Source organism: Triturus cristatus, chromosome 8, assembly GCF_964204655.1.
Source record: "Triturus cristatus chromosome 8, aTriCri1.1, whole genome shotgun sequence".
Lineage (NCBI taxonomy): Eukaryota > Metazoa > Chordata > Amphibia > Caudata > Salamandridae > Triturus > Triturus cristatus.
Window position 1 is genome coordinate 840,197,395 of NC_140591.1, and position 14,376 is coordinate 840,211,770.

The window sequence follows — 14,376 nt, forward strand, 5'->3', positions numbered from 1 at the left end:
TAATTACTGTAGGGCACAATAGCTATTCCCCAGTGAAACCATAAAGATTAACTGTCTTTAAAGGATTGTGAAAGAGAATGTGATGCACAATTGTACTGGGCTCAATATATTCTCCGTAAACACTAGCATATATGTCTTCCAATTAAGTATACACAGATACAGTTTATTGATCATTACAGATGGGCTAACACACACAAATATAACAAAAGATAAATGGAAACCACTCAGCAGCTAAAACATTAGAAATAAAAATGACAACAAAAAATTATCGCAGAAGAAACATTGGATGTCTATGAATAATTGTAGTAATACAAAATGCCCATTTATATGTAAAAAGGTAAACAATGCATGAAGAAACAGTTTCTCTGTTAGAAGCAGCAATCCTATTAAAACGAGAAACAAAAATATGTAAACAAAATGGAAGTGTGCAGTAAAACTTGAAGGAAAGAATCAACACAGTCAACTAGTCAAAATGAAAACTTCACACTATGGGGTGTTTTTTAATGTCATACACATTAAAGAACTTGCACAATTATATCTTTCATAATGTAACACCAGATGCTATTATGGAGTGGGTCATAAGAGATCATTTGGAAGTGAATCGTCAGGAAAACACTGTTGTGAATAATCATACTAGCATTGCGATGAATCTTCAACACACATTTTTTTAAAAACAAAATAGTCCATGAGAGTGAAAGTTTTAAGCATGCCACATTTTCCCTTTATACTTGAATTAAGTATAGAAAAAAGCAGTCGTAACTGAAGAGTGGGAGCTCATCTCAAAATCTCATGATTAAATGGTGGGGTTTGTAGATGGATGGACAATGTCTAGATGAAGAAGCGGACTTAATCACTGTAGGGACAACATTCCATAACCAATTACACCAGTTAAAATACATGCTGGAAATACATGAGGCTAATAGAAATTCTGAAGAATGATTTGTGAATTTTGCAACTTAAATTGACAGCTCTATGAAACGGGGAATCCTATACTCACCAGTAAGAAAGTCAAATACAACAAAATGACTAAAGGTCTGTTCCAAATATATTAAACAACAGGGCATCCTTTTTTATAAAGAATAGGGGGGATATTTTGGAGTATATTTGCTGGATCTCCAGTGCCTCCCCTTGCTTATCCGCACCATCTTTAAAAACAGCTGTATCATTTACAAAGCCATCACGACCCGCACTCATCTATCTGGTTTGGAAGATCACCACCTCTGGAGGCTCGCAGTAGACCAGCAAGCAGGACACCCCACCCAACTTCAGACAAAGAAGTGTAAAAAATAAAATACCTCAGGCCCTTTCCATCTATTACAAACGCAACTTAACATAACATAACATGCACACAGGACCAGGAACAACATGAAGGACCCAGGACTGTACAAACTCTTCTCCAATTCAGGAAAGAGTTGAAGATGCACCTAAAAAAATACTACATCATGATGGAGCAACAGTCTAAAAGCCAGCTACTTATCCAATAACTTGTTGACTTTGCCTTTGACCTTGTACAGCACTGGTGTGCCTTTTGGAAAAAAGTAAAAGCTATGCAAATACCACAAACATACATACATACTTTTGAGAGATAGTGCTAATCAGTTAATTTAAAACTGAATTCCGCAACAGCTGCGAGAGCTGAAATTACATTCTTGCAAATACCCACACCAAGGGTCAAACAGTGAAAATAATGTTATAGTCCACAAATCTACTCCTTACCCATCAGCTGTACCATGGCACCTGGCACAAGGTGCTCACCCTACAGAGTCCACTCCAATCAGAACCAGTCCATACACAAATGAGAAGGTATATGCAAATTATTTCAGTCCCTGAGGACTGGCTTAAAGGCTTAACAGAATAAGTGCTATCCAGGGATGATATAGGTGGAAAGATGGAATACAAGGCTACTTACACATTTGGAAAGCGCACTCTTTAAGGTATAAGACAACTTATAAGCACACCAAACAATTCCAGTTCTGTCAAAATTGGATCAAGCGTTAGGTTGAAGGCACTATGATGCAACACACGTCAGATCATACATTACCAAACAAAACAGTATGGTCAACAATGATGCAGGAAAATTATTTTCTGCAGCACAACATACATCATTTACATTAGGCAGGGCTTTAAGTGGGCTGGGTCTCACCGGTGCTGAGCACCAGCTGTTTTTTAAAGGAGGCCTCGCAACGGGTCTCTATCGCTCTCTTTTTTGTGCCCTGGCACTGGCGTCCATTTTTTTCTGGACTTCAGTGACTGCAGGCACATCAATGTGCTCAGGCTCACACTGCTCACTTCTCACTAGTGGAGAAGTTACAGCATGACGTCATGCCAGGTGAGCATAGTAGGCAAAGGGAAATCCTTTAAAGAGAGCCCTTTTTTCTCTGGATTTCCCTTCTTAATGAAACTCAGGAGCAGCAAGATTGTCATTGTGTCACCAGGGCTTAAGTGGAAGCTTTTTCAATATTATATATAACAAGCCATAGTTGCAGCTGATTTATCTTATGAAACTAACAACCATTGACAAAGCCAATAGTCCTGACTTGTTGTAGGTATGATATTACTTGTTGTATCATATATCTGGATGCAATGACAGAAACAGCAAAATACAAGTCGGGCGGCACACTATTCTAAGCATACATTTTTAGCTTATGTATTTTTAAGCCACGCCCTTAATTACAGTGGCCACGGCCCTTTGAGAGACCCCCAGTTTTTCATCTCACTTAAAGGCCTGCATTAGGGTGAGGACGACAAGCGAAAAAGGAGGTGAGCTGATTCATAAAACACCGTCACTTGACGGCCTTGCCACACATACCGGCCCGCCTGAATTCAAACACTCATTTGGCTCGGTTTGACATCCGTGACTAGCGCGTTTGTTTATTCCGCGTTAGCAGGGAATTTGTTGTAACTTAACCAACCCTATTGCTTAAATCAATAAAAGGATCAGCACCAAAGAATAGCTCGGCCATCCAATTGGAATTTCCACGTTTGACACGTGCGACTTTATCATCGAAGCACTCCCACTAAGACCTGCATCAGTAAGAGGTAGATAAAAAAAAACAAGACCTGATCTGAGTAAATCATCGGTGTTAAGTGCTGCATGGAAAGGAAATGCATAGAATATATAAATATCTCCACATAAAACAACGTGTTCTTCTATTCTTCAGTGGTCAGAGTCCCCCATTGCAGTTATCACACCATGATACACAGTGCTGGGATACCGCATACTTTACGACAGAAACACGGCCATGTCACGTGCCTCAATCTCTCAAACCATATACTTTATTAGCATACATTATTATTTCAGCACCAGGAGAGTTCAGCCTTTTCCATATTGGTGGTTTCAGGTTCTAGCACACGTTTTCCAGTGATAATGTATCCACGGCTTTAAAATATAATATCAATCCACGTTTGTAAGTGTTTGTGGTGGCCGCACGTCATTCTTCTAAGAGGAGGCGGTTTAGGCCAATCACCGTTTCTGCAAAGTCAGTCAGCTCCACAAAGTCAGAAGTGATTATGTTGATGCCCTTCACTCCTGGTTTCTGGTCTTTTACCCAATTTAAAATCACCGGAAGATTCCTAAGAGAAAAAAAAAGAGATAATCCTTCAACATTACTTTTGCCAATTTATAGTGTTGTTAATGACTACAAAAGCAACATTAATGCCTTTAGGGCAATTCGTGCCACACAAGCCAGCTTGACTGTGAACAGAGACTTGTCAATCAATCAGCTTTATTCGACAAATGAGTCATAAAAGCACATTACAATCATAATATAAAACAATTAATAAATTATCTAAAAATTTTAAAATTACAATTAAATCTCTAAACAACCATTGAATACAGTACTTAAGAAGCTTTAAGCCAATCTAGAACCAAATCATTTTGATTTTTTGTCAGCTTGGCTCAATTCAAGGGGCATACTATTTTGATTACCAAACAAGATTGACTACATCTGATAAATGCTACTGAATATGAGTGTATTAAGGACAATTTACATCATAACTTAGGGCTTTTGACCGTATGCACCAAGCCCACCCCAAAAACTTGGCCACAGCTATACAAATGGGGGGAGCAGAATCTGTGCACAAGATACGCAAAGCTATAGCGTATCTCCTAATGTCCAAGAGTCTGCAAATAGGCTTTATCCAGATTTTTCGGGGTACTACATACATGGGACAAAAAAATAGTACATGTCCTACTGTTTCACATACATCTATGCATCTATAGCACTTATCAGTTTTGCTGTGTCGACCCCCCCATCTGGAGGTAAATTCTGCAACGGGTAGAGTACCCACCCTTAGTTGGAAATACAGTTTACGGTCGGAGGTTTTTTCAATTAAATCCCAATACCTCTCTAAAGATGGACAAACTTTTAGGTCGAGGAAATGGCATGTTAGATGGGTAGAAAGGCCTTGTGTAGTTTCTACCTTGACTACCCATCCCCAATATATTATTTTCAACTTTTACTTTGTAGGGAAAACAGCATTTAGTGGGTCGTTCCAAAGATCGACCAGGCCTATGTTACCAAGAAGAGATTTGATCCCCCGCAACCAATGTATTTTGTGAAACGAATCTGATTTTATAGCATCCATAAGGCCACTCCTATAGTGGTTAAGTTCTCCTGTGCACCACAGCCGACGCCAATAAAGTATTGGGCGAAGCTTCACAAGATATTCGAGTGGCTTTTTGCCAAGATCTAGTAATAGGGGTCGCAACGGCGTGCTTGAAGGGAGATTTGTAATCTTGCGTAAAAACGCATTCTCGAGCACTATCAGGCTGCTCAAATTTCCGAATCCCCAGAGCTCAGCCCCATATAAGCATGAACTCAGAACCTGCATCCCATAAATTTCCAGTACTGGGGAGATCGGTTTTGTAAATGAGGCTTTAAATCTGGAGAGGAGAGCACCTGATTTTTGTTTATGTATTAATGCGGCTCGATCTAATTGGCAACCCCATCGCATGCCTTTCTATAGAGTAATACCCAAATATGTAAATGAAGTAACCTGCTCAAGGGGTAAGTTATTCATGTAGACCCTCCCCTTGCATGATTTATGTTCGTTAAAAGACATGATCTTAGTTTTTTCAGTGTTAACTTCCAGACCCCTAGCTTTACAGAACTCCTCAAAACACCCAAGTGCCTTTTGTAAACCACTTGGGGTCTTGAAGACAATCAGCGTGCCATCCGCGAACATGAGGATAGGGACACGTAACCCTGCCAATGCCGGTGCATCGGTGGGGGTCAGCGAGAGGAAGTCGGCCGCCCCGTTGACAAAGAGCGAGAACAGGGTCGGCGCCAAGACGCATCCCTGCCGCACGCCCCTGCCAACCGGAAAGTCCTCCGTCACCTCTCCCACACCCCCCCACCGGACCCGAGCGACATTACCCTCATGTAAGCGGATGACTAGGGAAAGAAGTTCAGGTGCAATTCCCATTTCTCTCAAGACCTGCCAAAGCTTTCTTCGCGGGACTAAATCAAAAGCCGCTTTTAGATCGACGAACACCGCATATAAGGCACCCTTTCCTAGGACCACCGTCTTCCAATACAAAGTGACAAAGCGGAAAACTTGGTCAATTGTACTGGTCCGACGTCGGAACCCAGCCTGCATTGGGCTTAGGATTTCCCGGTCTTCTATCCATGTTAAGATCTCGTGTAAAAACAGACGACCAATGATCTTCTGTATCGAGTCTATTAGGCTGATTGGTCTGTAGTTACCAGCTACAGACTTATCCCCTCCTCGTGGAAGGGAGCTGAAATTGTCTCGGTATTCAAAAAGGGCGATATCGGCTCCCTGGGCGATTGCATTAGCAAGACGTGAAATATAACTACACCAGAGGTGTCTATCACTGGTAAACACATCTGCTGGGATTCCATCCATGCCAGGTGCTCTGCCCCCAGACACTGAGTCTAGGGCCCTTTCTACATCTACTGGTAAGAATATTGCCTTATCGTAATATACATGGCAAAAAGTATCGCTGGGATTTTCTTCACAGGTTGCTGCATATTGTGGTTTAAAGTGGTCAACCCATGCACTCTGAGCCACGTTGTTCTGTGGACGCTCTGGGACACCACCCCTATCCCATTTATATATGTCCCAGAATAGCTTACCATTCTTACGTTTGCAAGCATCTAGGTGATCCTTCCACGAGACTTGTTTAATTGAAATTACATTTGTTTACCGAAGCATTTTTCACTCTGAGGGTCCCAACCACCCGAAACCAGTAATGAGCGAGCATAAGACCAACAAACTGAGATGGACATAAGGAACTACCACGCCTATAGCAAAAGTATTGAACGCTAGTGGTGCATTTATTGGTCATTTATAAAGCAACAACTGGGTGATGTAGCTACAATTGGTAGGACACAAGAAATTATGTTATGACTAAAAAACCGGTAATTTATAATTTAATAGTTAATTCCCCAATTAGTGCACAGTATTTATTCCAGATTCACACCAGAGTTGTAGCTGCCGGAAAAAGGAAAATTATTTTCTATGATCTAATTAGAGCATGAGCTGAAAGGTGATTTATCACCACCTGTATTCTTCCATTCTGGCAAGCAGCTGTATAACTAAACAAACATTGCTAAAGCCAATAGGTCTCGCCTATGCGAAAGCTATTTACTTTGGCAATGTGTTTTAGCCATTGTGCACACCAGTGTCGCTGCAGTTCAGCATGGCTAAAAGTTAGTGACATGGGGTGGAGTGGGGTAGATTGGAGTGAGGTGGAATGGGTAGAGTGGAGTGGGGTAGATTGACGTAGAGTAAAGTGGAAATAAACTGGTGTGGAATGGATTGGGATAGATTAGAGTAGTGGAGTTGGGTAGATTTGCATGGTAGATTGGAGTGGGGTAGATTGGGGTGGAGTGGGGTAGATTGGGTGGAGTAGATTGGACTGGGGTATATTGGAGTGGAGTAGATAGGAGTAGGGAAGATCGGGGTAGAGTGGAGTGGAATGTATTGGGATAGATTGGAGTGGGAAAGATTGAGGAAAAGTGGGGTGGATTGGGGTAGAGTTGAGTCAGGTAGATTGGAGTGGGCTATACGGAAGTTGGCTAGACTGGAGTGGGCTAGATTGGGTGAATTATAGTTGGGTACAAGGAATGGAGTTGGGTAGATTTGGTGTGGGGTAGATTGGGGTACAGTGGAATGGGTAGGTTGGGGGAGTGGGGTGGATTGGAGTGGTGAGGGGTAGATTAGGATGGAGTGGGGTAGATTAGATTGGAGTGGGGTAGATTGGAGTGGGTTAGTGGAGACTGGGGTGGAGTAGAATATATTGGGGTACATTGGAGTAGAGTGGGGTAGACTGGGGTGGGGGTAGATTGCAGTTGGGTGGAGTGGAGTGAAGTGAGGTAGATTGGAAGGGAGTGGAGTCAATAGGAGTGGACAGGAGTAGATTAGAGTGGGGTAGATTAGGTGGAGTTGGGTATAGTGAGGTGTTGTAGGTTCGAGTGAGATAGATTGGATGGATTATGGTAGGGTAGATTGGAGTAGAGTGGAGTCGAGTAGATTGAAGTAGAGTGGGGTAGATTGGAGTGGAGTTGGATAGAGTGGTGTGGGGTAGACTGAAGTGGGGTAAATTGAAGTGGGGTAGATTGGCTTAGGGTGGGGTAGATGGGAGTGGTGTGGATTGTATGGGGTAGATTGGAGTAGGGTAATTTAGGGTGGAGTGGGGTAGGGTAGATTGGAGTGGGGTGGATTGGGGTGGAGTGGGTTAGATTGGACCAGAGTGGGGTAGCTTTGGGTGAAACGTGGTAGACTAAAGTGAAGGGGAGTGGTGTAGTCTGGGTAAGTGGAACGGAGTGGGGTAGATTGGGGTAGAGTGGAGTGGGGTAAATTGGAGTGGGGTTGAAATTAAAGTGAAGTGAGATGGATTAGGAAAGAGTGAAGTGGGGTAGACTGAAGTGAAGTGGGGCAGATTAATTTGGAGTGGAATGCGGTAGATTTGGTGGAATGGAGTGGGTAGGTTGGAGTGGAGTGGGGTTGATTGGAGTGGAGTGGGTTGGAATGGAGTTGAGTGGGTTGGAATGGAGTGTGGTAGATTGCATTGGGGTGGAGTAGGTTACAGTGGGGTAGATTGGGGTAGAGTGTGGAAAAATAGAGTAGATTGGGGTATATTGGAGTGGGCTAGATTGGGGTGGAGTAGATTGAAGTGGGGAGGAATGGGATGGATTGGAGTAAATTGGAGAACAGTGAAGTGGAGTGAGGTAGATAAGAATGGAATGGGGTAGATAGGGTGGATTGGAGTGTGGGGTACATTGTGGTATATTGGAATGGAGTAGATTGTGGTAGATTGGAGTGGGGTAGATTGAAGTGGGTTGGATTGGAATGGAGTGGGGTAGATTAGAGTAGGAGAAGTTGGATAGAGTGCAGTAATTTAGAAATCACCAAGCCAGTGCTAAACAACAGGCAGAATGTATCCCTAGGGCAGCTTTCTGGATGTTCCCAAGATGTGTTGGTAGGCGTTGACCTAAAAAAGCAGGGCACGATACATAAAGAAATGGCAAATGTTTTCCTTTTTTCATTTGACTTGTTCATCAGTCCTCCTTCTAACTACACATATCTTTCACAGAAATATACAGACTCACAACAATCCTCCTTAATATAAACTTTCTTTGCCAATAATTGTTTGAGATTTAAACTAAAATAGCAGGCCCGTGTTCCTGTGCGTCAGAAGCGTGAAAGCCATTATCTTCTGAGAAAAAATAAAGGGGGATTGCTTATGATTTCATCTCATGGAAAGCCAAGAGGTAATGGAAAATAATTTTGCGCAAAATCCTTTGTCAATTCTTTCTCTGTTGGCATTGATAACCCTTTATTATTACCAAAGATAGCTCTAAAACATTTTTGAAGTGAGTTTCTCTTGTTGAGATGATTTAAGCTCATATTTCAAAGAGGAAGTAAATACCTGATTTGGTTGCTTATCCCACTTTTCTTTACTGACTTAGACGTAAAAACAGTGCTGTTAAAATGGTGGCTGATAGCACACTAACTACAGAAGGCTGCACAGCTGACTAGAGAACTAGCTTTGCCAGCCTCCACCCTCTCATGCTCTTCAGGTCAATAGCTGCTTTCTTTCTCCAGTCTTGTGCAACAATTAGTCTGGATAAAAAATCCACAGGGTGCCATCACTGGTTAAAATAATATAGACTCTATGGAAGAATATTGTATAAACCAACTCTGACACTAAAGTACACACCTCTAGAATAATGAATCAAATACTTAGTTGTAAATTGGTGTCCTTCCATGAGTATGAAACACACTAGCCCCAAGAGAGCCTAGGGGAGGGAATGAGAGGCACGGGGCACTAGGAGTACGCAGCCTCCAACATCAAATGTTTACCACATAAGGCCCGCTCCCAGTAAAGTGACCAAGGTTTTTACAGTGTTAAATGGGTGAGTGGGGACATCTCACAAAAAGTTACGGACTGATCTCACACACCACCTGGTGTCATGCTTCATCATTAGCCAGTCCACCCCCTTCAAAAACTTGGTTTGGTGGAGGGCGGGCATACGCCTGACAACAGGGATGCACTTCTAAACTAAGTGGGGGCCCATGAAAGAGTGAGTGGGTTTTGTGAGTGAATTTAAAAAGCCATTATAGTTGCCTATTATGCTGTAATATGGGTGGCAGCTATATGGTGTTTAAAAACAAATCCCTGTTGTCAGATGTATGCCCGCCCTCCACCAAACCAAGTTTTTGGAGGGCGAGGACTGCCCAATGATGAAGCATGACACCAGGTGGTGTGTGAGACCAGTCCGTGACATTTTGTGAGATGTCCCCACACACCCATTTAACACTGTAAAAACCTTGGTCACTATACTGGGAGCGGCCCTTATGTGGTAAACAACGTCTTTCCATGAGTGACATGTAAAACTTGAAAAATACCCAACCGCATGATGAAAATTTTTAAATGTCGCAGAAAGCAAAGTATTGTATGTTGTTCGCATAATGGCATCAACGTTTATTTAAATTTTTTGAAAATCATATTTTTTATAGTGCAATGATTATGAATAAATACATAGCTATATTGTGAAGAACATATTGTGAAGAACATGTTGCTTTCTAAATATTATAGATATGTGCTGCTGGATTTCTTTTTAGTCAAGTCAACATTTTTATCCAAGATTTGCTGGAGTCTATTGATACAGCAATGTAACAAGGAGCAAACATTACTAATCAATGGTCTAAGAATTGATTCAATGCAGTTGAAAATCAATTACTGCAGTGAGGAATCTCTTTCATTTGCATATATTATTCCAATGCATTCGAAACCCAGATCTCATTTTTTATGTTTGTGAGTCCACGACCTGGTCCTCTCTGCAGAGTCGCCCTCAAACTTTTTGCCTTCCTCCTTTGATTTTTTACTAAATTGTTTTTGTTGGCCATAGGACTCTGTCGATTTTACCACGGCTAATAAGTGGTAAAGTGCGTGTGCTCTCTCCTCTAAACATGATAATATTGGCTTAACCCTAATTGGCAAATGTACTTTACCTATAACTCCCTACTACATGTCCCCAGGGCCTGCAAATTAAATGCTACTAGTGGGTCTGCAGCACTGATTGTGCACCCACTTAAGTAGCCCTTTAAACATGTCTCAGCCCTGCCACTGCAGAGCCTGTGTGTGTAGTTTTAAACTGCCATTTTGACCTGGCAAAATAAACCTTTTGCAAGGCTAAAACCTTCCTTTTCAATGCATATACGTCGCCGCTAGGGGAGGTCCTGGACAGCTGAAAGGGCAGGGTGCAATGTATTTAAAAGGTAGGACATGTACTTTTAAGTATTACGTGTCCTGGTACTGAAAACTCTTAAATTTGTTCTTCACTACTGAAAGGCGTAGCTCTACCAAAGGCTAACATTGGAGGTGCCTTATTACATTTTATAAATGTAATTTCCAAATGGGAAATGGGTCCCGGGCTCACAGTGTCACTGGATTCAAGCTAGCCTGGCTGATGAGGTGTGAAGCGATTAAACCAGTCCCAGGATGCTTGTTTCCGGTCAGGGAGGACCTGACTTGGCAGTTCGGGCTGAACTGTTCCCATGAGGCACAGGGTCAAGACTGATTTGCATATGGCTGGGTCTAAACTGGGGTGGCCTGGTGAACAAAAGAACAATGGATTTAACCCAGATCTATTGACTGGAGGTGAATGTTTGACGTTTGTTCTGCATTCCGTCCTTCATCTGTGTGTCTTTTGCCTTTAGAAACTTGGCATTTTTCTTGGCTTAGCCTTTTGGTGCTTGTAGCTTGTGTCTGGTCACATGACTGGGTATAGCTGACAGTTGAGCTGTGTGTATTCCTCCTAGACAGCCACACACAATAGGGAGCTTAGGTGTGCCTGGATGGGCAATCACTGGCAGGATGGGAGGGAGGAGCTGGGTACAGCCTAACTTACATCTGAATAGGCAGTGGCTTGCCTCCACACAAAGGGCTGCATACCCCCTGGAGTTAGTCTAGAGCCAGGGCAGGGAAAGCAGGCTGCATGGGAACTTCAAAGGGAAACCTCTAGAAGCTTCTCCCCCACTTCAAAGATACAACTGGGTATAAATACTGGACCTCGAACACCAACTCCTCAGTACACTTCTGGACCTGCGGATAATCTGCCAAGAAAAAAGACTGCTGTGCTGCTGAAGGACTTCCACTATGCTGGACTGCACTGTTCTTGACTCCTGCTTTGCTGTGCTGACCTGCTGCCTGCTACCATCTTGCCCGGGTGGGAAGGACTGGACCTGATTCTCCTGAACCCAGAGTCGTTCCAAGGGCTAGTTGGCTGGCCTCCTTATCTGAAGCCTCAGGAACATAACAGATTTCCAATAACCTTGCATCTGCACCTGGACTCTGCCATCTGTGAGTCTATCCTGACTAGCGGTGCCACCACAGTCCTGGACCCTTGGAAGTGGGTTTAAGGTGGTTTGCCAGCCTCTGTAAATCCAGCAGAACCGATGCATCTCCTCTGCTGCGCGGCACAACCCAGATCAGAACTGATGCATCTCCACTGCTGCGTGGATTCGACCCAAAGCAAAGACTCAGATTGCCGCAGCCGCAGCCTGCATCGTCTTCGGAACCGCCACTGCGCAACAAATTCATGGTGCAGGCCCTCACATTTCTCATTAACGCCAGCCTTGATGACAAAATCCGTACCTGCGCCTCACCGCACCTGGAAACCGATGCATCAGTTTGGCTGCGCGGCGCATCTTTGAAGCGGACCCATGCAACGCTCCGCAAACCAGGGCTGAAGGTACTTTTGTTCAATGGGCCTAACTGGGTCCCTGTAGCCGGTCCGCACTCCATCATGGTCGGCCTGAGCTTGTGACTTTGTCTCAGTTCAATGTGACCAGATATCCACAGTTGGCGCTTTAAGCTCTTTGGTGCTATTTTCTCTAAAAACATTAAAATTCAATATCTCTGGTTTGAATAATTTGATTTTTTATGTTTTGGTCTTGCTTTATTTTGTGCATGCTACTCTATGTTTCTAACTCTGTGGTATGTTTTCACTGTGTTACTGTTTGAAGTGTTGCACAAATACTTTACATATTGCCTCTAAGTCAAGCATGACTGGCCTGTACCAAGCTACCAGAGGGTTGAGCACAGGTTAATTTGGGGTTTGCTTGTGCATTACCCTGACAAGGATTGTGGCTGTTGCTTGAACAGGGCTCACATCCCAGTCAACCTACAATCCAGTTTCTTACACTTGTGGTTGTGGCTTGAGAAGGGTTTCATCCCCTCAACCAGTAACCCAATTTCTTACAGTGAGTGATGTGGCTGAAACATTTGTTTGAAAAAGGGGTTAACAGACACCTGCTGATAAAGAAAAGTTTAGTAATTAAAACCTCGATCAAAATACATAACATCACCCAGTCATTAACCAAAAGATAACTTCAGAGCATGGTACAAAACAAAGAGCTCAAGATTCAAAACAAATCCAAACTTTGTGCCAAGCTAAATATAAAAGAATGAATAACCCTTCAAAATCTAAATGATGTTCATAATAAATGTGTTCTATATTGCTGATAAAGGGGGAGCTATAGTTACCATCTACATCGCTTTTTATAATAAAATAAAATTCTTTGAACATGTGTCAGATTTCAACATGCATTTCAAAATGGATTTGAATCCTACATGTGACTGCAAATAAATAATAAATCAAATAGTTATTGCTGCTGAAAAAGCTGATCCAATTAATGCAGGTACCAGGAAACATCTACCTGCAGTCTACCCTGCAAGTCAAGAAATGTACTTGTTACCTTAGACAAACAAAGCCAGCTAATATGCCCCATCCAGACCCCGTTGTTACCAACTTTGTTTCCATTCATGCCAACATTGGGAAATATATTAATCATTAGCTTCCGTGAATTGTACAAGAACAACCTTAATGCTTGAAAGATACAACCCATCTCTTTAGCAATATCACTATAGTCGACCAAGAGACTATCCTTTTGTGAAACTTGGACATTAAAGCTCTGTAAATGTCCATATTTGACGATGCTGGCTTGAAAGTGGTTGAGTGGTTCCTACTAAGGAACGATGCCTGAGGTTAGTTATTTTACTGCAACCTCTGAATTGTGTCACCTATCATAGATAACCGAGATAACAGAACAATTTCATAAGGAGTGATATTTTGGGTCAACAGTGTCGAGCCTAGGGTCCAATGGCCCAAATGACACAAATAAAATATCACATTTTGTGTAATCCTCTATTTTATATGTAATTTATGCATTTTCTCTTCCATGGTTGGTCAAGTTACCATCACGTTGATATCTTGTAATCCCTAACGCCAAGGCATGTGTTCAGTAGCAATTTCCATTGTCTGTCTAGGTTTTCTTATCCCTGTTCGGGTTTCCATTCTCACTTTTCTGGGCTTCTTATTTCAACATGGCGATTACACTGATCCATAGCCAGAGTTCTTTTCTTGTTTCCTTGGTCTACATGTTTCTTCAGTTTCCCACCAGTTTTTCAATTGCGATATTTTCACCTCCTCCTCACATCTTATGACTTTCCTAATCACCAGCAGTGTCATGGAGGTTCTTCCTCCATGTAACTGGTAGCAGTGAAGAAAGCTCCTGCCCCTGCGCAAGGAGGTTCATGCAGGGTGGCACATGTTATGCCCCCCTGTAGTTTTGCACCCCCAGTTCCTGCAAGGAAAGGAATGCATCACATGGTGCATTCCTTCCCATGCAGGAACATGCACTGGCGGTATCGCGGTGGTGCTATTTAAGGCTCACCATGAGCCTTTAAACAGCACCGCTACAGGACCACCATGCCGCCCGCCCCCCACACCACAACATCACTTGTTATCTGGCAGGCAGGCGCCAGTTACTCTAGGCGGTGTGGGTGCGGAAGCGGCCTGCTGCCCGCTCCCGAACCGCCAAAAGTCATAATCAGGCTCC

At 42.9% G+C, this 14,376-nt stretch overlaps 1 protein-coding gene across 1 annotated transcript in view; it reads right to left on the reverse strand.

The window, feature by feature from the left end:
• Window positions 1-485: 485 nt before the first annotated feature.
• PLCXD2 (phosphatidylinositol specific phospholipase C X domain containing 2) overlaps window positions 486-14,376 on the reverse strand; it is a 155,477-nt gene continuing 141,586 nt past the window's right edge. Inside the window, exon 4 of the mRNA XM_085622333.1 lies at window positions 486-3,573. Within this exon, the coding sequence (XP_085478459.1) occupies window positions 3,432-3,573 (142 nt within the window). The 3' untranslated portion in view covers window positions 486-3,431. The remainder of the gene's footprint in view (window positions 3,574-14,376) is intronic.